Below are 25,089 nucleotides of genomic sequence, written 5' to 3'. Positions count from 1 at the left end.
CACAATTCAATACACACCACAGCAAATTATTTTCCTCCAAGCAAACTTCTGCTGATTTTTCCAGGATGAGTTAAAATGCACTTCCTTAAAATGTATCTCCTTAAGGAGGTCTCCCTCTTCCTTCCTTTCATGTACACGCCTTGCTATGCTCGATATTCACCAAAGCTCTTGTGGAACTTACCATACTTTCACCAGTATAAGAGTTTGGTCTATGTGAGTTCAAATAAGCAATGAAATTTTCCAGCAGTTTATGGGGTAGATGCTAAACAACTGTAGATGAAACATTAGTCTCTGTTACTCAGTTTTGACTGTGAACTTGTGGATGATTTCATGAAACGCATTGCAAATGGCTGTTTTTTTGATATTTATTTGTTGTTTTAAACTAAATTGAAAGACTGCAAATAGCAATGATCAAACAATGATATTTCAAAGGAAAAAGTCAATAAATAATAATCTCGGGCTTCCCTGGTGGCGCAGTGGTTGAGAGTCCGCCTGCTGATGTAGGGGACACGGGTTCGTGCCCCCGGTCTGGGAGGATCCCACATGCCGCGGAGCAGCTGGGCCCGTGAGCCATGGCCACTGAGCCTGGGCGTCCGGAGCCTGTGCTCTGCAACGTGAGAGGCCACAGCAGTGAGAGGCCCATGTACCGCAAAAAAAAAAAAAAAAAAACAAAACTCTAATTAGATGATTTTAATGAAAGCTCAAATTCCAGTAAGCCCCTTTCATGGTACTGCTCTCTGTTTGGCTTCTTTGTCCTTAATTTCTGTCTCTTCATCCCTATTTATTCTGTCCTGCCAATTCCCTCCTTATTCTATTATGTTTCCTGTGTCTTTCTCATTCTCCTGTTTGTCTTTTCTTTTCTCCTTTCCCACCTCAGTTTTTCTCTTAGAAAATCACATACAACACACACACACACACACACACACACACACACACACACACACATCACAAATAGTTTTATATATTTGATCTTTCCTTACCGGGATGAAGATGTAGGCTCAGTAGTTTGTCTTTGCACACGTGCGTGTTTAATTAAATGTTCTGTTAAAGCAGTTTGGACTTCTGCTGGGATATCAGGGGAAGTGTGGCTGATTTTTATTGCAGGCTCAATAGCTTTTAGTGCTGGTTCTCCATTTTCTTTAACCTCTTTTTTCTCTTCAGTCTCAAAAACTTCAGTGGGAGCACTTGACATGCTCTGTGGAAGGGTATTGACATTGGAAGTCACAGGTTTGCTCTTCCAGCAAGGCCAGCACAACTTCCAGAAGACAAAAAGTGAAACAACCAACAAGGCCAGGCCACAAAAGCTGACAACAACTGCTAACAGGCTGACTGAAATATCTGGAAAAAATTACAATGTAAAGAAATATTAAGTCATTGATAGTGTATGTAATAGGGCAGCAACAGTGGGATAATTTGATATTATGGTTATTATTAATAGTTTGCTGATTTAGAGTTTCAAAAATTTACTTTTAAGTATCTTTGTAGGGAGGAAATATTAATAATTATGTTTGGAAATTCTCAAAGGAGACAAAAATTTCTTTCCCAGAAAGTTTCCAATTGTATACAAGAAAAGCATGATATGTACATATCATTTCCAAGTATAGTACAAACGTTCCAAGAGTTTGCAAAATGAAGGTTAGCTACATGCAACCTGCCTTGAAGTCATGAAGCTTAAGATGCTCTGAAACTGTATACAACTAGAAAGGCTTCTGTTTGCTTCATGTTGGATCTAAAGATGCAACCTTCTTACTCTCTAAGCAGGTAATATTAAATATTTGTATAAACTGCTTTCTATGGTGTAAATGAGAATAACACATTACTAATAGAGAATGGGTGCACAATTATTTGTATTTTCAAACTCCATAGGTCCTTTCTAATAAGCTTTCATGCTCCTAATTTCTAAAGTCCAAAATTGGTTGATGATTTCTTATCTAAATATCTTTAAAATATTCTTATTTAACAATAATTACAAGGACTTCCCTGGTGGTGCAGTGGTTAAGAATCTGCCTGTCAATGCAGGGGACACGGGTTCAAGCCCTTGTCTGGGAAGATCCCACATGCCACGGAGCAACTAAGCTTGTGTGCTACAACTACTGAGACTGTGCTCTACAGCCCATGAGCCACAACTGCTGGGCCTGAGTGCCACAACTACTGAAGCTCTTGTTACTAGAGCCTATGCTCTGCAAGAAGAGAAGCCACCGCAATGAGAAGCCCATGCACTGCAATGAAGAGTAGCCCCCTCTCCCTGCAACTAGAGAAAGCCCATGCGCAATAATGAAGACCCCAATGCAGCCAAAAATAAGTAAATTAATTAATTTTTAAAATTAAAATAATTACAAAATTAATATATGCTTACTATGTAAAATAATTAAAAGGGATATAGTTAAAAAAAAAAGTTAATGATTGTATAAATAAACAAATGGCAGAGAAGAAACAAATCTCTCATACAAAAGCATGCCAAAAAATTTATGTGGATATTCTGCCCTCAAGGAAGTGGAGCATAGCTCTCCACTCCTTAACTGTGGGATGCACAAAGTGACTTTCTCCTAAAGAGTACTTGTATGGAAAGGGGCAAAAACGATGTAACTTTACACAGAAGAAATCTGAAAAATACTAACCTCACCCAGGTGATCAAAGGGAACATCAACAGTGACAAATCATGTTAATACCCTTGATAGGATGTGATGAATATGGCACTTTATCTTTGTGGTCTTCCTCCCCAAACCAACAACCTGAATCTAATCATGAGAAAAACAGAAGACAAATTCCAATAGAGGGACATTCTACAAAAAAACACCAATGTTGTCCAAAAAAAAGGAAGTCTGAGAAACTGTCATAACCCAGAGACTAAGGAGACATTACAACTAAATGCAATGTGGTATCCTAGATGGAATCCTGGAGTTAAAAAAAAAAAAAAAAAAAGGACATTAGGTAAAAACTAAGGAAATCTGAATAAAATATGGACTTTAGTTAACAGTGTATCAATATTAGTTCATCAACTGTAACAAATGTACCATACTGATGTAAAATGTTAATAATAGGAGAAACTAGGTGTGGGAAATATGGGAACTCTGTAGTATTTTCCTAAATTTTTCTGCACATCTACAATTGTTTTAAAAAGTAAAAGCATTAAAAAATGTTAAGAATATCCCCCTACCCACTTCCATTTTCACCTTCCTAAAATAACCAATGTTAGCAACCTGGTGTTATAGCACTCTTAAAGTTTGGAAGACCAAATAGATTTCCCATGAGGGAAATTTTTCTAGATTTAGATAACCTTATACTTTTCTTTTACAACTTTGTTTAGCATCAGTGCCAAATATGAAACCAATTTCTTTTGTTGCTTTGTTTTAAATAAAGATGTTAGAAATATGTTATATGCTTAATTGTGTCTGTCCCTCCATCCCCTCCAAATTCATAAGTTAAAGTCCTAAACCCCAGTACCTCACAATGTGTATTTGGAGATAGAGGCTTTTAAATTAGTAATTAAGGCAAAATTAGGTCATATGGATGAGCCCTAACCCAATATAACTGGTGTCCTTATAAGAAGAGCAGATAAAGACAAAGACAGTCACAGAAGGAAGACCATGTGAAGACCCAGGGAGAAGGCAGCCATCGACAAGACAAAGAGAAGAGGACTCAGAAGAAATCAACCCTCCTGACACCTTTATCTCAGACTTCTAGTTTCCAAAACTCTGAGGAATAAGGTTCTGTTGTTTAAGCCACCCAGTCTGTAGTACTTGATTATGGCAGCCCTAGAAAACTAAAGAATAAATCCAATTTCCTTTAACCACCATTGTAAATCCAGGAGGTCCCACCCCTCCTACAAAGCAACCACTAACCCCAGTTTGGTGTGTGTCTGTCCAGCCCAAGCACTAATAAAAACAAATATCTCTTAAGTAACTATAAAATATAGAATTATTTAATACAATTTTTTAATATAAATGGCTACTGCATATTTCTTTATTCAGTTTGCTTTCTTTAAATTCAACAATACTTGAGGTCTAACTTCATGTCACAGCATTCCATAATACTTCATCATGATGGATATTTGGATTATGCCCACTGTTTGCTATTACAACATAGCTACAATGAGCAACCTTGTACTCTTGTCCCTGTGCATATTTGTGAATATTTATCTAAAGTAAATATCTAGAAATAGAACCACAGGGTCACATGTTACGCACATTATTTAGCTTTACTAGGTATTTCCAAAAAGAACCCCAGACTGACTAACAAAAAACATCATATAAGTTTACTAGTTCCTACAATTTCAGAGAAATATTGTTGTATTTTAATTTTCACTGACCTGATGGGGAAATGATAGGTTGTTTATTTCTCTGATTAGTGAGATAAAATGGTTCTGGTTAAACTCTCAATTTGTAGCTGATGGAAATCCATTAAGAAATTGAAATAATTCCAAGTTTTTATTGCTACTTAATTATAAGAATAAAAATTAATTTTGACATGCTATGATACATAGACACTAATATTTTCCTTTATTTTTCAATTGCTAGCTAAAGCTACATTGAATATATTTTCCATTTATATTCCATTGGTGAGGAATGTGTGATCATATTTTATATTTTGTAGTTTATTTTTACATTTTAAAATTATCCATTAGCACCATACCTTGAGGGAAAGAGAAAAATTATAAAATGAATGTGCTTCCTGATTATTAACTACAGTTTTAAAATGGAGGAAGCCAATGATGGCTTCATAACTTTCGTGTGTTTTCAGCTCCACTTACATTATATTTTTCTGGATATTTTAACTCAATTAACTTCTTCAGTGGTTAACTTCAACTCAGTTGGAGCCAAAGCCAAGATATAAGGAAACTGCAGGACAATGTGGAATAGAGGAAAGGACAGAAAGAGTTTTCAGTCTATAACTGAAAATGCCCCCTGTTTTTAGGTTCTTTGACCCAGTTTCAACTCGTGTGTGTGTGGGGGGTGGAATTCCCATACCACTAACAATTCTCTGGATACCAACTGGGTGTTCTTACAGTTCAACTCAATTCTGACACCTGCCTACCAGAGGTAGCATTATATTCCATAGGTTAAGGGTTCAGTCCTGCATAACTGCCCCCCTCCCTTCCGATGCCAGTAGCAAATCCAAGTTGTTATCTGTAGTTTTCTGACCAACCGGCAAAAAATTGGAGGTTCCCACGACCCCTCCTTGGGTTTGATCAATTTGCCAGAGCAGCTTACAGAACTCAGGAAACTAATTTCTTTACCAGTTTACTATAAAAAGATATAAGGATATATTATAAAAGGATTACCAGTTTATTATAAAAGGATATAACTCAGAAATAGCCAGATGGAAGAGATCATAGGGCAAAGTATGGGGAAAGGGCATGGAAGCTCAGAGCACAATATTCTCAAATTTCTGCATGTACAACCCAGAAGCTCTCAAACCCCATCCTTCTTGGTTTTTATAGAGGCTTCATTACATTGGCATGATTGAGTAAATAATTGGCCACTGGTGACTGATTCAACCTCCAGCCCCTTTCCCTTCTCAGGAGGTCAGCAGGGGTGGGACTGAAAGTTCCAACCCTCTAATCACATGGTTGATTCTTCTGGAAAACAGCCCTCATCCTTAGGTGGGGTCCAAAAATCACCTCATTAACCTAAAAGACATGGCTCTCATCACTAAGGAAATTCTAAGGGTTTTGGGAGCTGTGAGCCAGGAACTGTGGAAGAAGACTAAATATATATGCACAATATCACATCTCCCTTCTCACTAATGTGGTTCATAAAATACTTCATCCAAACCAAGTCACTTTTGAAAGTGAAAGGCTGTACTATCAACTGTACCAGAGTAGCGGGAATCAAGTCATATTCTGGAAACTTAGTAAATGGTCATCTTACCTCTTTTAGCCTAACATCCTTCCAAATTACCCAATCTGGTCAAATCTAAACTTTGCATGGCATTCCACAGTGTCTTTGTGATTTGACCCCTGGCTATTGACCCAACTTCATTCTTCTGCCACTCTACTACCTATTCTCCTTCTCCTGACCACAAGTTACTCTCTCACGATTTTTGTTCGGGCTGTTTCAAATAGTTCCAGGGCGTTTTTTCCTCCTGTCTGGGTGCCTGGCAAATTTGTATTCATGCTTCAAAAACTAGATCCAGTAGTACCTCTTCCCTGAAGCTCTCTCTGCCTCCTCTGTCCCTAAGGGCCTTTAAAGCACACCCACTACCATAGCACTAGTAATAATTTATTGGCCTATAATCTTTTATCCCAAACACTTAGGACATGATGGTTTCAAAAATTATTTTCTTTTGGATATTGGAAAGGTAGTATGGTATACATTATCTGGGATAACATCTAGTAACCAAACACATTAATATATATGTAATGAAATATATGGATCAGTCACACTGAGTGGGATCACTGAAGACTGTAAGCAACTTAATGCCAATTTAGGTAACGTGTTGGTGACAAATTGGACAATTTTTTAAAATTTTTATTTATTTTTGGCTGCTTTGGGTCTTCCTTGCTGCACACAGCCTTTTCCTAGTTGCGGTGAGGGGGGGCTACTCTTCGCAGCAGTGTGTGGGCCTCTCATTGCGGTGGCTTCTCTTGTTGCAGAGCTTGGGCTCTAGGCCCGTGGACTTCAGTAGTTGCAGCATGTGGGCTCAGTTGTTGTGGTGCACGGGCTCTGGGGTGTGCAAGCTTCAGTAATTGTGGCTTGTGAGCTCTAGAGCGCAGGCTCAGTAGTTGTGATGCACGGGCTTAGTTGGTCTGTGGCATGTGGGATCTTCCCTGACCAGGGATCGAACCTGTGTCCCCTGCATTGGCAGGCGGATTCTTAACCACCACGCCACCAGGGAAGTCCCCAGATTGGACAATTTGCAAAATAATTTTCAGGTTTCAGAGGTTTGGAGGTTTCATAATTGTGGACAAGGAATTGTGGATGTCTATTTATTTTGCTTCTCCAAATGCTCCCATCCTACCAATACACTTACTCCTTTTATTTACCTTTTTATTTTTAGTGTCTAGTATATATCACAAGGTCAAAAAATATTTATGGAGCTACTGAATACACATTTGGGGAATTATCTGAAAAGACACTCAAATGTCTGTGAACTTCAAGATGGCTAAAAGTTGAGTGATATGCAGGGAATATGTAGAAATTCTTATACTAGGAAAATAGTATAATATAACTTATACTGTGAAACCACTTAGACCTGGGTTAAAATGTCAACTCCACCACTGTGTGACTTTGGGCAAATTGTTTAGACATTAAGAGTCTCAGTAAAATGGGGGAGTTTATAGTTATTTCATAGGAATGTTGTGAGTTTTATATAAGGAAATGTATGTAAATTATTTAGCATCATAATTTGCATAAGTGCAACAATAGGTTGCTACTATTGTCAACTATTTTTTTTCTTTAAACAAGAGTACCTAGGGGAAAAGAGGCATAGGTATGGATTGAGTATGGATTGAATGGTGATTCACAGATTAGTTAGAAGAGAAACACATCTTCTAATGCTATTTAGTACTGAAAGGAGTGAATTTGCTTATAATGGAGACCAAAATTTCTAAGTAAATATTAATGTTTCAGGAAGTTAATAAATAACATTCTATTTTCCTACTCAGTTGTGCTCAGAGAAACAGTTCAAGCAGGTATCAATTAAAAAAAAAAGTGAATATCAGCTTAGGTCCATTAGAAAGTGGATTTGCTAATATATCACCTTGAATTAACTAGACTAGCCCATACAGTCACAGTCCTGGCTGGACAACCACATGTGTTCCCCATGGGTACTTGACCCTATAAAATTTACTACACAAAGGAGTAGAGAATATTTGTTTCCTGAGGATATCAAGGTTATAACTCAAAGAAAAGGGGGAAACGTGTAAGTCATTTCTTAGGGATGGGGTAGGCCAAGATTCCATGATTATCCTATTTGTAGCTCCTTCCATCCAGAAATGTAAAGCAAGGGGGGAAGAGATTTCCCCACAACAGCAAGAAGTGAAAGAAGTTGCATCAGTTAGAATTTTATTGAGAAAAATAAAACTAAAATTATAAAAAGAAGCTTATTGTATTACACACTTTTTACGTTGCTTATTATTGAAATTATGACTAATTATTAAAAGTATTTAAAAACAAAACCAATAGTTTAATTCTTAGGTCTTTATGACTTTTTTTTCAACAAAATTTGTTTAACAAGATAAAAAAAGAATCTGACTCTCAAAAGATTAAGGGAGGATCTGTGAGAATTTATAAAGTCATCAAAACATTTAAAATGAGTTTTTATGATTCAGTATTTGGCTATGACATGAAGGATGTTATGAGTTTGGACTTAGTTCAAATTCAAATAAGTAGTCCCAGGAACATTTTTTAAGTCAAGGTATGAAATGGTTGAATATATATATCAGAAATTACCTTCTGGCTAGGGAGAAGATAAGAGTGGAGGCCAGCTAGAAGATGAAAAAATAGTTAACAGATTATAGTAGTCATCCACATGAGAGATTATAGTGGTTCTGAACAAGGGTGGCTGAAATGGGAAACAGAGCACATTGGGAAATCAAGGCTCTAGTGAAAGAGTGTGAAGATTGAAGGACAAGAATGTGATTCACTGGGAGACAAACAGGTTGTTGAAGTGAGGAAGACAATGACTTCAGCTTCGGCTGTGCTGGGTTTGGAGTACATACCCAACATGCAAATAGAAATTTTGAGTAAGCTGTTGGTCACTGCAACTCAAGATAAAATTGAAGGACTTTCTTAAATAGTAGAATCTGAATCCATGAAAGAGAAGATAAAAGCCCCTTAACAGATTCCTGACGACACCGATAATAAAAGAAAGATAACTTTAAAGAAGAAAGAGCCTGCATAGAAGACTGGGAAAGAGTAGAAGTATGAAAAAAAATGAGGCCAATGTGCTTTCATAGAAGTTTAGAGAATATTTTAAGAAGTGGTAAACAGCATAAAAAGTTAAAGTAAGTTCAATTAAAACAAAGGTTGGTAAGTATCCATTAACTTTAACAAGTAGGTCTTTAGTGCATTCAAGGAGACTACTGAAGCAGAAACTGTTAAACAGATGAATGTGGTTTAATGAATGAATGAGAGTGAGGATGTGAATTCTGTGAGTGTAGATAGTTCCTTCAGGACATTGTATTTAGGGAAGAGGGAAACAGTAGCACATGGAATTGATGATGTTTGGATGTGCAATATTTTAGCATATTTTAATTATGGGAAGGAATCAGTAGACAAGAAGAGATAGAAAATTAAGCAGAATGAATAATTAATAGTAAAGTCTCATAAAAGGTGACTATGGGTGGAGTCTGAAGCAAAGGTGAAAAGATTGGATCATGTCTTCCTTTGTAAGAAAACAAGGATGGGCAGGAGACCTTCAAGATGGCAGAGGAATAAGACATGGAGATCACCTTCCTCTCCACAAATACATCAGAAACACATCTATATGTGGAACAACTCCTACAGAACACCTACTGAATGCTGGCAGAAGACCTCAGACTTCCCAAAAGGCAAGAAACTCCCTGCGTACCTGGGTAGGGCAAAAGAAAAAAGAAAAAACAGAGACAAAAGAATAGGGATGAGACCTGCACCTTGGGGAGGGAGTCGAGAAGGAGGAAAAGTTTCCACACACTAGGAAGGCCCTTCACTGGCGGAGACGGGGTGGTTGGTGGGGGGATCTTTGGAGCCACAGAGGAGAGCACAGAAACAGGGGTGCAGAGGGCAAAGCAGAGAGATCACCACACAGAGGATCACTGCCAACCAGTACTCACCAGCCAGAGAGGCTCCTCTGCTCACTTGCCGGGATGGGTGGGGGCTGGGAGATGAGGTTCCAGCTTTGGAGGTCAGATCCCAGGGAGAGGACTGGGGTTGCCTGTGTGAACACAGCCTGAAGGGGGCTAATGCACCACAGCTAGCCAGGAGGGAGTCTGGGAAAAAGTCTGCACCTGACCAAGAGGCAAGACACCATTGTTTCACGGTGCGCGAGGACAGGGGACTCAGAGTGCCACCTAAATGAGCTCCAGAGAAGGGCACGAGCTGCGGCTATCAGCGCAGACCCCAGAGATGGGCATGAAGATCTAAGGCTGCTGCAGCAGCCACCAAGAAGCCTGTGTGCAAGCACAGGTCACTATCTGCACCTCCCGTCCTGGGAGCCTGTGCAGCCCACCACTGCCAGGGTCCCATGATCCAGGGACAACTTCCCCGGGAGAACACACAGTGCACCTCAGGTTGTTGCAATATCACACTGGCCTCTGTCACCACAGGATTGCCCCGCATACTGTACCCCTCCTTCCCCCCAGCCTGAGTGAGCCAGAGCTCCCTAATCAGCTGCTCCTTTAACCCTGTCCTGTCTGGGCGGGAACAGATGCCCTCAGTCGACCTATACGCAGAGGCAGGGCCAGTACAAAGCTGAACCCCAGGAGCTGTGCGAACAAAGAAGACAAAGGGAAATTTCTCGCAGCAGCCTCAGGAGCAGCGGATTAAATCTCCACAATCAACTTGATGTACCTTGCATCTGTGGAATACCTGAATAGACAATGAACCATCCCAAAATTGAGGCGGTAGACTTTGGAAGCAACTGTAGACTTGGGGTTTGCTGTATGTGACTGACTGGTTCCCAGTTTTATGTTTATCTTAGTTTAGTATTTAGAGTTTATTATCATTGGTAGATTTGTTTAGTGATTTGGTTGCTCTCTTCCTTTTTAAAATTTATTTATTTTTTTAAAATATAGATATATATATTTAAAAATTTTTTTCTCTGTAAGTGTGTATGTGTATTCTTCTTTGTGTGATTTTGTCTGTATAGCTTTGCTTTTACCATTTGTCCTAGGGTTCTGTCTGTCAGTTTTTTCTTTTTTCTTTATTTTGTTTTTACTATTCTTTTTAGTGCTTGTTATCATTGGTGGATTTGTTTTTGGTTTGGTTTCTCTCTTCTTTCTTTCTCCCTTTATTTCCCTCTTTCATTCGCCCTTTTCTCCTCCCTTTCTTCCTCCCTTCCTTCCTTTCCCTTCCCTTCCCTTCTCTTCCCTTCCCTTCCCTTCCCTTCCCTTCCCTCCCTCCCTCCCTCCCTCCTTTCTTTCTTTCCCCCTTTTCTTCTGAGCTGCATAGCTGACAGAGTCTTGGTGCTCTGGCAGGGTGTCAGGCCTGTGCCTCTGAGGTGGGACAGCTGAGTTCAAGACATTGGTCCACCAGAGACCTCCCAGATCCACATAATATCAAATAGCGAAAGCTCTCCCAGAGATAGCCATCTCAATGCTAAGGCTCCATTCAACAACCAGAAAGCTACAGTGCTAGACATTCTATGCCAAACAACTAGCAAGACAGGAACACAAAACCACCCATTAGCAGAGAGGTTGCCTTAAATCATAATAAGGTCACAAACACACCAAAACACACCAACAGACATGGTCCTGCCTATCAGAAACATAAGACACAGCCTCATCCACGAGAACACAGGCACTAGTCCCCTTCCCCAGGAAGCCTACACAGCCCACTGAAAAAACCTTAGCCACTAGGGGCAGACACCAAAAACAACGGGAACTACAAACCTGCAGGCTGCAATAAGGGGACCCCAAACACAGTAAGGTAAGCACATGAGAAGACAGAGAAACACACAGCAGAAAAGGAGCAAGGTAAAAACCCACCAGACCAAACAAATGAAGAGGAAATGGGCAGTCTACCTGAAAAAGTATTGAGAGTAATTAGTAAAGAGGATCCAAAATCTTGGAAATGGAATGAAGAAAATACAAGAAACGTTTAACAAGGACCTAGAAGAACTAAAGAGCAAACAAACAATGATGAACAACACAATAAATGAAATTAAAAATTCTCTAGAAGGAAACAATAGCAGAATAACTGAGGCAGAAGAATGGATAAGTGACCTGGAAGATAAAATAGTGGAAATAATTACTGCAGAGCAGAATAAAGAAAATCAGAATGAAAAGAATTGGAGAGAGCCTCAGAGACCTCTGGGACAACACTAAATGCATCAACATTCCAATTATAGGGGTCCCAGAAGAAGAATAGAAAAAGAAGGGGACTGAGAAAATATTTAAAGAGATTATAGTTGAAAGCTTCCCTAATATGGGAAAGGAAATAGCCAATCAAGTGCAGGAAGCACAGAGAGTCCCATACATGATAAATGCAAGAAGAAATATGTCAAGACACATATTAATCAAACTATCAAAAATTAAATACGAAGAAAAAATATTAAAAGCCGCAAGGGAAATACAACAAATAACATACAAGGGTATCCCCATAAGGTTAATGGCTGATTTTTCAGCAGAAAATCTGCAGGCCAGAAGGGAGTGGCAAGACATATTTAAAGTGATAAAAGGGAAGAAATTACAACCAGGATTACTCTACCCAGCAAGATCTCATTCAGATTCGATGGACAAATTAAAAAACTTAGAGAAAAGCAAGATCTAATAGAATTCTGCATGACCATACCAGCTTTACAGCAAATGCTAAAGGAACTTCTCCAGGCTGGAAACACAAGAGAAGGAAAAGATCTACAATAACAAACCCAAAACAATTATGAAAATGGTAATAGGAACATACATATCGGTAACTACATTAAATGTAAGTGGATTAAATGCTCCCACCAATAGACATAGTCTGGCTGAATGGATACAAAAACAAGACCCATATATATGCTGTCTGTAGGAGACCCACTTCAGACCTAGGGATACATACAGACTGAAAGTGAGGGGATGGAAAAAGATATTCCATGAAAATGGAAATCAAAAGAAAGCTGGAGTAGCAGTATTCATATCAGACAAAATAGACCCTAAAATAAAGACTACTACAAGAGACAAAGAAGGACACTAACTAATGATCAAGGGATCAATCCAAGAAGAAGATATAACAATGGTAAATATTTATGCAACCAACATAGGAGCACTTCAATACATAAGACAAATTCTAAGAGGCATTAAATGGGAAATCAACAGTAACACAATCATAGTAGGGGACTTTATCACCCCACTTTCACCAATGGACAGATCAACTAAAGTAAAAATAAATAAGGAAGCACAAACTTTAAAGGATACATTAAACAAGGCAAATCTAATTGATATTTATAGGATATTCCATCCAAAAACAACAGAATACAATTTCTTCTCAAGTGCTCATTGAACATTCTCCAGGATAGATCATATCTTGGGTCACAAATCAAGTCTTGGTGAATTTAAGAAAACTGAAATTGTATCAAGTATCTTTTACGACCACAATGCTATGAGACTAGATATCAATTACAGGAAAAAAAATGGAAAAAATACAAACACATGGAGGCTAAACAATACACTACTTAATAACCAAGAGAAAACTGAGGAAATCAAAGAGGAAATAAAAAAACCTAGAAACAAATGACTATGAAAACACAATGACACAAAACCTATGGAATTCAGCAAAAGCAGTTCTAAGAGGGAAGTTCATAGCAATACAATCCTACCTCGAGAAACAAGAAACATCTCAAACAAACAACCTAACCTTACACCTAAAGCAATTAGAGAAAGAAGAACAAAAAAAACCCCAAAATTAGCAGAAGGAAAGAAATCATAAAGATTAGATCAGAAATAAATGAAAAAGAAATGAAGGAAACAAGAGCAAAGATGAATAAAACTAAAAGCTGGTTCTGTGACAAGATAAACAAAACTGACAAACCATTAGCCAGACTCATCAAGAAAAAAAGGGAGAAGACTCAAAGCAATAGAATTAGAAATGAAAAAGGAGAAGTAACAATGGACACTACAGAAATACAAAGAAGCATGAGAGATTACTACAAGCAACTATATGTTAATGAAATGGACAACCTGGAAGAAATGGACAAATTCTTCAAAAAGCACAACCTTCCGAGACTGAACCAGGAAGAAATAGAAAATATAAACAGACCAATCAGAAGCACTGAAATTGAAACTGTGATTAAAAATCTTCCAACAAACAAAAGCCCAAGACCGGATGACTTCACAGGTGAATTCTATCAAACATTTAGAGAAGAGCTAACACCTGTCCTTCTCAAACTCTTCCAAAATATAACAGAGGGAGGAACACTCCCAAACTCATTCTACGAGGCCACCATCACACTGATACCAAAACCAGACAAAGATGTCACAGAAAAAGAAAACTACACAACAAGATCACTGATGAACATAGATGCAAAACTCCTCAACAAAATACTAGCAATCAGAATCCAACAGCACATTAAAAGGATCATACACCATGATCAATTGGGATTTATCCCAGGAATGCAAGGATTCTTCAATATGTGCAAATCAATCAATGTAATAAACCATACTAACAAGTTGAAGGAGAAAAATCATACGATCATCTCAATAGACACAGAAAAAGGTTTAGACAAAATTTAACCCCATTTATGATAAAAAAATCCTCCAGAAAGTAGGCATAGAGGAAACTTACCTCAACATAATAAAGGCCATATATGACAAACCCAAAGCCAACATCGTTCTCAATGGTGAAAAACTGAAACCATTTCCTCTAAGATCAGGAACAAGACAAGGTTGTCCACCCTCACCACTATTATTCAACATAGTTTTGGAAGTTTTAGCTATAGCAATCAGAGAAGAAAAAGAAAGAAAAGGAATCCAAATCGGAAAAGAAAAGGTAAAGCTCTCACTGTGTGCAGGTGACATGATACTATACATAAAGTATTCGAAAGATGTCACCAGAAAACTATTAGAGCTAATCAATGAATTTGGTAAAGTAGTAGGATACAAAATTAATGCAAGGAAATCTCCTGCATTCCTATACACTAATAATGAAAAATCTGAAAGAGAAATTATGGAAACACTCCCATTTATCATTTCAACAGAAAGAACAAAATACCTAGGAATAAACCTACCTAAGGAGACAAAAGACCTGTATGCAGAAAACTATAAGACACTGCTGAAAGAAATTAAAGATGATACAAATAGATGGAGAGATATACCATGTTCTTGGAAGAATCAACATTGTGAAAATGACTATACTACCCAAAGCAATCTTCAGATTCAATGCAATCCCTATCAAACTACAAATGGCATTTTCACAGAAGTGGAACAAAAAATTTCACAATTTATATGGAAACACAAAAGGCCCCACATAGCCAAAGCAATCTTGAGAAAGAAGAATGGAGCTAGAGCAATCAGGCTCTCAGACTTCAGACTATACTACAATGCTACAGTAATCAAGACAGTATGGTACTGGCACAAAAACAGAAATATAGATCAATGGAACAGGATAGAAAGCCCAGAGATAAACCTACGGCCATATGGTCACCTTATCTTTGATAAAGGAGGCAAGAATATACAATGGAGAAAAGACAACCTCTTCAATAAATGGTGCTGGAAAAACTGGGCAGCTACATGTAAAAGAATGAAATTAGAACACTCCCTAACATCATACACAAAAATAAACTCCAAATGGATTAAAAACCTAAATGTAAGGCCAGAAAGTCTTAGCAGAAACATAGGCAGAACACTCTATGACATAAATCACAGGAAGATCATTTTTGACCCACCTCCTAGAGAAATGGAAATAAAAACAAAAATAAACAAATGGGACCTAATGAAACTTCAAAGCTTCTGCACAGCAAAGGAAACCATAAACAAGATGAAAAGACAACCCTCAGAATGGGAGAAAATATTTGCAAATGAAGCAACTGACAAAGGATGAATCTACAAAATTTATAAGCCGCTCATGCAGCTCAATATCAAAAACACAAACAACCCAACCCAAAAATGTGCAGAAGACCTAAACAGACATTTCTCCAAAGAAGATATACAGATTGCCAACAAACATATGAAAGAATGTTCAACATCATTAATCATTAGAGAAATGCAAATCAAAACTACAATGAGGTATCACCTCACACCAGTCAGTAAGGCCATCATCAAAAAATCTACAGACAGTAAATGCTGGAGAGGGTGCGGAGAAAAGTGCACTGTTGGTGGGAATGTAATTTGATACAGCCACTATGGAGAACATTATGGAGGTTCCTTAAAAATCTAATAATAGAACTACCACATGACCCAGCAATCCCACTACTGGGCATATACCCTGAAAAAACCATAATTCAAAAAGAGTCATGTACCACAATGTTCATTGCAGCTCTATTTACAATAGCCAGGACATGGAAGCAACCTAAGTGTCCATCGACAGATGAATGGATAAAGTGGATGTGGCACATATATACAATGGAATATTACTCAGCCATAAAAAGAAACAAAATTGAGTTATTTGTAGTGAGGTGGATGAACCCAGAGACTGTCATACAGAATGAAGTAAGTCAGAAAGACAAAAATAAATACTGTATGCTAACACATAAATATGGACTCTAAAAAAAAAAAAGGTTCTGAAGAACCTAGGGGCAGGGCAGGAATAAAGATGCAGAGGTAGAGAATCGATTTGAGGATACGGGGATGGGGAAGGGTAAGCTGTGATGAAGTGAGAGGGTGGCATGGACTTATATAAAGTAACAAATCTAAAATAGATAGCTAGTGGGAAGCAGCCCTATAGCACAGGGAGATCAGCTCGGTGCTTTGTGACCACCTAGAGGGGTGCGATAAGAAATGTGAGAGGGAGACGCAAGAGGGAGGAGATATGGGGATATATGTATATGTATAGCTGATTCACTTTGTTATAAAGCAGAAACTAACACACCATTGTAAAGCGATTATACTCCAATAGAGATGTTAAAAAAAGAAAAGAAAAGGAGGATGGTTCTGGAATCAGGTAAGTTTATAGGTATAGGCAGGAAGACAAGGGAATTCTTTTTTGTAAGTACAATTTTCTCTGCAAAATAGGAGTTAGGGTCAACTGCCAGTTATTTTGGGATACTGGGGAATAATTTGGAATATTTAAACAGAGTGCGGAAAATCTGATATATGAACTTTAGAGAACAGGAGAAAATTGAATAGGAAAACAAAGGATGTCTGGTCAGAATTGAGGGTTCTTTTGAAATTGGAGACTAAGAGTGATACTCGTCTGCCTGCTTTTAAAACCTCCTAAAGGGCTTCCCTGGTGGCGCAGTGGTTGAGAGTCCGCCTGCCGATGCAGGGGACACGGGTTCGTGCCCCGGTCTGGGAAGATCCCACATGCCACAGAGTGGCTGGGCCTGTGAGCCATGGCCGCTGAGCCTGCGCGTCCAGAGCCTGTGCTCCGGAACGGGAGAGGCCACAACAGTGAGAGGCCCGCGTACTGCAAAAAAAAAAAAAAAAAAAAACCTCCTAAATATTGTTTCTTTGGTGTAGGAATAGAGAAGCAGATGAATTTATCCATGAATGAGCACCCCCTACCCTCCCAGGAGAATGTGATAAACCTCAAAGGAGAAAATGATTGCGATGATGAAATGATGTATCGTAAGTATGATGCAATATTTGTTGACAGGGAATTCACACAGAGGTAGAAAACTGAATGGAGTTTCCAAATGAGAAAGATAAAAGCATAGGAGCTCTTCATTGGGGCTCAGAATATTTGAATTTATAATTCTAAAATAGTATTGTTTAACATAATGACTAGTGTTTGAGCATGATCATAAAAGAAATGAGGTAAGGTGGAGAGGAGGAGAAGATCACTGGAGCAAAGGGGCCAACCATTCTGAGGCCAGGGTGATGAATATGAATGGTTTGCCTTCACACAGACTTTGAAATTGCCCATTTTAATGAGCAAGCTTGATGAGTAGGATCTCTCTAGCTCAAAATTTTAATGTCTCTGGATAATTGAAAAGAATCCATTATATGCCATTCACCCAATTAGATCTTGGTAAAATTAGAGTAAATGAAATTTCAAAAATTAGATTAGACTCAAAGATAATTAGGTTTAAAATTGCTCAAACTCTGATTTGACTACATACATATGCATAACTATTGCTTCCACCGATATGTATCTACTTATCTATCTGTCTGGTTGGCTGACTCTATATCTCTGACTGATTTGTAAAGATCAAAGATCTTACTGTTTTATCATGTCTTAATATCTCAAAATAAAGTGACATTGTTATGAAAAAAACAGGAAAGACCACCCTCATCAGAAAATAGAATAAGCCAAAAAATGCTAATTCCTCAGAATCTTTTAGTAAAACAGAACTTTGCTAAAGTCTAACATTTGCATGGTCTTAATTACTATGGATTGTAAATACTGTTAGGTCTAATTACCTATTAACCATGCAGATGGCTAGGATGCAGAAAAGCATAGGCCAATTTGTATGCTCTCAATTCCAATTACTACTGCCTTAGTTGATAATCTTATCTGTGTCTTTCTGCATCATTTTTTTAAATTTTAAAATTCTAGTTTTTTAATTTCTCAAAATGTACAAAGAAGTAATTTCTCAATTAATCAGAAATTATAATTTCTTGTATATTCCAAGTCTTTTGTTTCTTTGGTTGTCCTCATTTTTGCCTGATGACAGACCATGTTTATGGCAACATTCTGCAGAGAACAAGAGGTAATAAAACTCAAACCAACAACTCTTATTCAGAGAAAGCTGAGGAAAGCTGCCTCTAAAATGAAAATTTGGAATTATCTTTGAAGTTAACTTATTTATACTCTTCATATGGTGTTATTATTATAATGGGGCATAATTCTGATTTCTACAATAAGGGACCAAAAAAACACTGACTTAAACAAGATAGAAGTTTATTTCTCTCTCATTTAATTAATTGGCTCAGCATAAGAAAGCAGGGCAAATACATCAGCTTCAGGTGTTTGGAATCCTGGTTTCTTCCATATTTTTGCTTTTCTATTCACAGGTTTTTGCTTTCTCGTTAAAGTCCAAGATGGCAAGCTTAATGTCTACGTTCCACGCAGCTGGATGAAGAATAACAAGCTTGTTACAATTGCTAATAGCCATTAAGTAAGTGTGTCATAGTTTTCTCTGTGTATGTGCTAAAGCAAATACATCAGCATCGGAAGTCGCAGAATGAGTCTAAATTGGCTTGGAAGAAAATACTGGAGAAAATAGTGAAACAGACCCATAACCCTCATAAGCCAAACTTTTGTTGGGTCAGATGAGTTTGGCAACATTGCCAACATTCGACATAACTGTACAGCTAGCTTTAGAGCACAACAACACTAGATTTTATATCTTATGAATTCCTGCGTGGAAAAAAGTGCATCATTACTAGTCTTGACAGCATTCTTGATGGCAAAGAGTCCAATGATGAGAGGATAAACAAAGGTATCACCAATTCTCAATCAAAAAGCCATTCAGAAGAATCAGACTCAAAACTTTAATTTTTAAATTATTTTAACCTATATGTCTTTTATACTTTCCTTTTTATATTTGTACAAGAGTGATATATGATATTAAAAATTCATGTCTAACTTTTAGAAGTTTTTCCATAAGTATAAAATAAAAAATTCTATGTGATAAGAAAGCATAATTTAATTTGCATCCTTCTTTTTCCTTTTTTGGTATCATATAAAATAAATGTTGTGTCTTGTAATCAATAGCATCTTAGATTCAATAAATATGGTATCAAGTATAGTACCAAATATCGTATTAAATTAGCCAAATTTATTGGCTAATTTGTTGACAGGGAATTCACACAGAGGTAGAAAATTGAATGGAGTTTCCAAATGAGAAATCTTTACATATATTTGTAATTGAGTAAATGATTTATAAATGATTTATAATCTGTGATTGTATATTAATTCTACATTTACATTAACTTGAACAACTGTGCACAACATTTAATTAATGGTACCAGTACCATTCTTATTAGTCAAGTAACTTCAGTGAAAGTGTTTGCCATATAAATACCTACTTGCTCCCACATCTAAGAAATTGAAGAACACACATATGAATTTAGAATAATTTGTTTAAATGTTTATTTTAGAATTTTTACTACTAAATTGAAAGTGTAAAAGTGAAAATTTATAACATTAATGAATTAAATGTTTATTTAAAATATTTAAATTATGGTTAGGTCTATACAGTTGTGATGCGACTATGAGCTTAAGTGGGTTTGATTAGCTGCATTTATGAGGTCTGCTTTTCAAGCAACAAAGTTTCCTAAAACCTCATAGGGATTTGGATATGGAGAAGCAATTAAAGACTGACCAGAAATGAACTCAAATGAAGTTCAAAAACTCTTATGTATATTCAATCACAGTATGTATGAAAAATCACATTTAAGGCCAATATATTGTTTTGTATTTTCCCTAAGCATTATAGCATTAAGTCCTATTATATCAATAAATTAATGAATTTAGTGGGTGATCTATCTATTTAGGGGGACAGGGAGAATCAGTGGCAAGAAGACTGCAAAAATCTGATTTTCTAAAAAAATAGCACATGATGAACTTTCCAGTGTACTAGTAATGTTGGCATCAATAATGTCTCTAAAAAAACTATTCCAAAAGAGTAAATTAACTAGTGTTGCCATCTGCAGTTAAGTTTTTGTAAAGTTTACTAAAATATGGGATCTGTCAACTTAATTGCTTGATCCTCAAGTCAATAACACTGCTGCTGCTTCTGCTACTGCTGTAGTAGTAAATGGTAAAGAGAATGGTGAAGCTGCTCCTTACTGGCATTAAAGAAAACATTAGGAGAATATCTTATTTATATATATGATTCATGACTTCTTTAAGGTAGAATAACTTTAGGATTACAGTCAACCCTCTGTATCCATGTTCCATATCCATGGGATCAAGCAACCACAGGTTGAAAATATTTTTTAAAAAAAGAAAAATTCAAGGAAGTTCAAAAAACCAAAACTTGAATTTGTTACACAGGCTACTATTTACATTATGTTTACATTGTATTTACAACTATTTACATAATCATTTACATTGATTTAGGTATTAAAAGTAATCTAGAGATGATATAAAGTATATGGGAGGAAGCGCTGTAGGTTACATGCAAATACTACATCATTTTATATAAGGAACTTGAGCATCACAAATTTTGTTATCTGTGGGGGCTCCTAGAACAAATCCCCCATGGCGGCCAAAGGAGGACTACACCTGCACTTCTCTGCCTTTACACTTATATGAAGGAATCTAAAAATATACACAATCTGGAAGCTTGCAATTGTCACTGCAACCTTAGAATACCTGACACCATCTGGGCAGTGCTGAAAGTAAAAAACCACTGTACCATTCAATGTCCATGTCCTCCTACCAATAATGTGTTTCTCTTTAAACAAACAGTGAGTAGAAGGCTCGCCTACTGTAAGTGTGTTTACGTAGGGATCTTTAATAAAGGACACAAGTACGTAAGTTATAAGAAAGTTTACTTTAAAGAACAAAGTGAAGCTGAGTGGCTAATTAATATAATTAAAGACTTGGTAAATAATCTTTGATCCGTTTCATAGATATATATTGGTATTGGGAGTATATTTGCAGATTAAAGTATTGTACTTCTAATTGTTGCATAGATTTACAAATGGAAAATGTAAAGCAATCTTGTGCATCTTTATATCTCATACACAACCTAGTAGGATGTCTTTTCTAGTGACAGCCATTGAACAAATATTCATATATTAAATTGAATACCCCATTTGAATAGTACATATTTTCCCCTAAGGGCAGAAAAATATCCATGTAATTGTTTTAGACTATGTTTTGTCCACTTTTTGTTCCCAGGGGAAAGTCCAAAAGGAATTAGGATTACAACTACTTCTTGTAGTGCTTAGGACGGGCTCAGAACCCTTTCTACAATTCATATACTGTGCTTTACCTTAAGCTGATAATTGTGTATTTATAAAGATTTAAGAGCTAGTGTTTGTTTTCCAACCTTCAAATTTTCCTCATTATCAATCAATTTGAGACCCAGGAAACCACTATTTTGTGTATGATCACAAGGGGTAGTGGTGGGGTGGTGGTGGAAATCAGTAGTTTTATCCACAGTATCAAATGTTAAATGACCAAAGTACAGATCTTTAAACTTAAATACCCTTATTTCTTTCACTTCACCTCCTTCTCTTAGTCTTATCTTTAGCAAGTGTATCATCAAAGACATTTCAGAGCAACTTATCCATTCACCACACAGGATTTTAAGTTCACTCTATTTTGAGTGTTTATCTCATGCTTAGCTACCATACACAAGACAAGCATATACACAATGTTCACCCAGTGCCTTCCAATAGTAGTTGAGTTTCATACATTCCTAGCAATTTAACACCTGATGAACAAATGGAAGACTCTGTTGTGTTTATAAAAATTCACAAAATGTCTACGTTTCCAGAATATGTACAGAAGCAATTAAGTATCATTCCGCTCCAGGGTCCAAATAGCAACAACTCCTCAGGTTCTGCCAAGTGCATACAGAAGCCTCTCGTGGTTCCTATTGCCAAGATCAGAGAATTTTAAGAGTGCAAATATTCCACTTAAATAATGGTACGCGAAGACTAAACCACATCTCTCCTCCACCTCCATCTCCTCTCCCTTTGTCTTTGGTGGTAGTGGATGAGGGGATCACTAACCGTGCCCTCTTTGCCTCCTCCCCAGCACAGAGCTCTCCACCGTCACGTTCCACACTGAGCTACGGTCCAGCTCTTACCTGTTGCCTTGGTTACCCTCAACCCACGAAGCCCTGTCAGGTGACTAAAATGACGGGAAAGTAAGGGGAAAGAAACAAGACCCTACAGAAGGAATGATAACCTTCCAGCCCGATGACGAAAATCCCCAACCAGTGTTCTTCTCCCAAAGCAACAAGTGACCCTCTCACAAGGGACTCTTAAAGCCACGCGGCCAGCAACTCCCGGAATCCATCTCGCCCGCGTCAACAGCACAACAGGCTGCACATAGCGCAGGTCGTAAAAAACCCTTTCCCCCAAGCATGACCAAAACAGTGGCTCTGATACGCTCCCCACACCCCTTTGAGAAAAATCTGTCACCTGAGACTTCTTTCCACCTCCAGATTTCTGAAGGTCGATGTGTTTCCTCCACCCCACCCCGTTTTTCCCCCCAAGTTTCTTGAAGGAGCAGAGAGGGTGCCTGTGTTGGGGGGTATATGAGCACGTGTGTAGAAAGGATTTATAACCCTTTGCCTCTGTTCCACGTAAATCTGTATGTGCGCTGAGCCTTACCTGTCGCGTCAAAAATGGGATCCATAATCCCTGCTGTTGGGCCAACGTTGTCATGAAGCCCTATAAAGTCATATGTATTAAAGGGCTTTGCACACTGTCAAATGCTAGACAGCTTGCGGCCGCGGGTTATCCCTGCAGGGATCCTTTCTGCTCTCGGGGGCCAAGGCAGCCCCATTTCCAACGCGGCTCTTTGCGTCCACGCCCGGATTCTTCCGCCTGGCCCCCTCCCCAAGCCGCGACCCACCACCCACGGGACAAGCTAGGGCAACCAGAGTCCGGGTGGCGAATGGCCCCCGAGGGCAGCGCTCGGCTAATGGTCGGACGCCGCCGCTCGCGCTCGCCCCTCCACTCCGGGAGGGAGATCGGAGGCGTGGGAAAGCTCAGAGAGAGGGGGTGCAGGCGCCTGGGAGCGAGAGACGGCGCCGGCGGGTATGGAGTGGACCAGAGAAGTGGAAGAAGCCGGGCAGATGGAGGCGAGGAGACAAAACCCGAAGAGTCCACGCTGGAAGTCACCAGGAGCTGACCAGAAGGAAGGAGCGAGGTAGGATAGGAAAGCGCGGCGTCCCAAAGATGCGCCGGCGCCGCACTGAAGGCTCAGGACCCGGGAGCTTAGAGCCGAGAGGACGCGGGTCCCAGACGACTGGGAGGTCGCGAGCGGAGCCCTCCCCCAATTACCTGTGCTACTTCCGCCCTGGCTGCCCCTGTCCGTGGGGAAGATGCTCGAGCATTTCTCCCACTCCACCTGGCCCGCGAAGCACAGCTCGGTGACGATATGCAGCGCCTTCTGGCACAGGCTGCTCACTCCGTCCTCCTTTTGGAAACTCATCGTTTGGCCTTGTTTCCCCCAATTAGCCGTCCTTTCCCCTTCCCGTTACCTGTGTGCTGGCCCCTCTAGCGCCGTAAACCATAACCGGCCCTCGAGGACTTTGGCCGGAGAGCGCGCAGCTAAAAGGCGGCAATTTAGGAGCCCCATGTTGGCCCCATGGCGGGAGCGGAAGGCTCGGGAGAAGGGGGAGAGGCTGGGGCGGTAATCGGGGCGAGGCGGAGGCGGCAGCGGCGGCTGCGAGGTTTTTGCCAACTCTCACGCGGCGCGAACGAGCCCAAGCGAGCTGGAGAGAGACCCAGCATGGAGTGCGGAGGGGAGGGGGCGGGGGACGTAAAAAAACTAAAGCCCTCGACTGCTGCAGCGCTTGTGTTTCTGGCGGGTGCCTGACGGGGGCGCTTCCAATCGCAGCCTGGCGCCGGCCCGGTGACCCCCAATAGAACGCGCCGTCCCCCCTCTTTAGTCCCCGGGGGAAGGGGGAGACCATGGGGCAGGGGCGGCCCGGCTCCCCTGCTGGGTCGTCCTGCGGAGGCTGGGGATGCTCTTCTAGGGGCACAGGAGGGCGAGAAATCTTGGTTTTCTCTGTACCTTTTTCAGCCTCCGTACCCCAATCCCCTCTTCTCTCCAACGTGACTACGGATGTGTTCTATCCGGTTCTACTTTTCTGAAAAGTCATTACAACTGAAAACAAACTGAAAAAGTTAAATTGAAAAAACGAGTAGATGAGTAATAAAACTAGATGTCTATAGAAAGAAGACATCCCAGGAAAGCATTTTAAAAATGATTTCTAACTATGATTGTTTAGAGACAGAATATTCAACCCAAGAGGTCTTTTTATTACTAGTAGTGAAATTCACCATGAGGTGCATTTACTGATTACCCAGTTCAGTTTTTCTTTATGCATAAACAAACTGAATAGTCAAATTTTAATTTATTGCCTTTTTGATTTTTTTCTTTATTAAACTTAGGAGATCACAAAACAAAATATGTTATTTCTATTAATATTCAGTTAGGATTCTGTCCACTAATCAATTGGCAATTGAGACTGCATAACCTGAACCCGTTTATCACCCTTTCAAGTGACTTAAATACTGAAAAAGACAAGCCACAGTTGTTAAAGGGGAGGAGGGTTAATTTCAAATCTGTCACACACACAACTGCTTAACCTGAGGAAATGTTTTCAGGTGTTTATCTCAGTCGAGAAGATGACTGAGGGGCTTGGACTCATAATTCTCTAATGCAAATGAGTGATAAT

General features: G+C 39.0%; 1 protein-coding gene across 1 annotated transcript in view; it reads right to left on the bottom strand.

Annotated features, from left to right (window-relative positions):
• The window catches only part of SYT10 (synaptotagmin 10), a 75,835-nt gene extending 51,998 nt beyond the window's left edge, over positions 1 to 23,837 (bottom strand). The window contains exons 1-2 of the mRNA XM_030830394.2: positions 23,687 to 23,837; positions 981 to 1,338 (exon numbers count right to left, since the gene is read on the bottom strand). Of these exons, the coding sequence (XP_030686254.1) occupies positions 981 to 1,338; positions 23,687 to 23,837 (509 nt within the window). The remainder of the gene's footprint in view (positions 1 to 980; positions 1,339 to 23,686) is intronic.
• Between the last annotated feature and the right edge of the window lie 1,252 nt (positions 23,838 to 25,089).

Source organism: Globicephala melas, chromosome 10 (genome assembly GCF_963455315.2).
Source record: "Globicephala melas chromosome 10, mGloMel1.2, whole genome shotgun sequence".
NCBI classification, from domain to species: domain Eukaryota; kingdom Metazoa; phylum Chordata; class Mammalia; order Artiodactyla; family Delphinidae; genus Globicephala; species Globicephala melas.
This window is presented reverse-complemented; position numbering and strand designations above follow the sequence as displayed.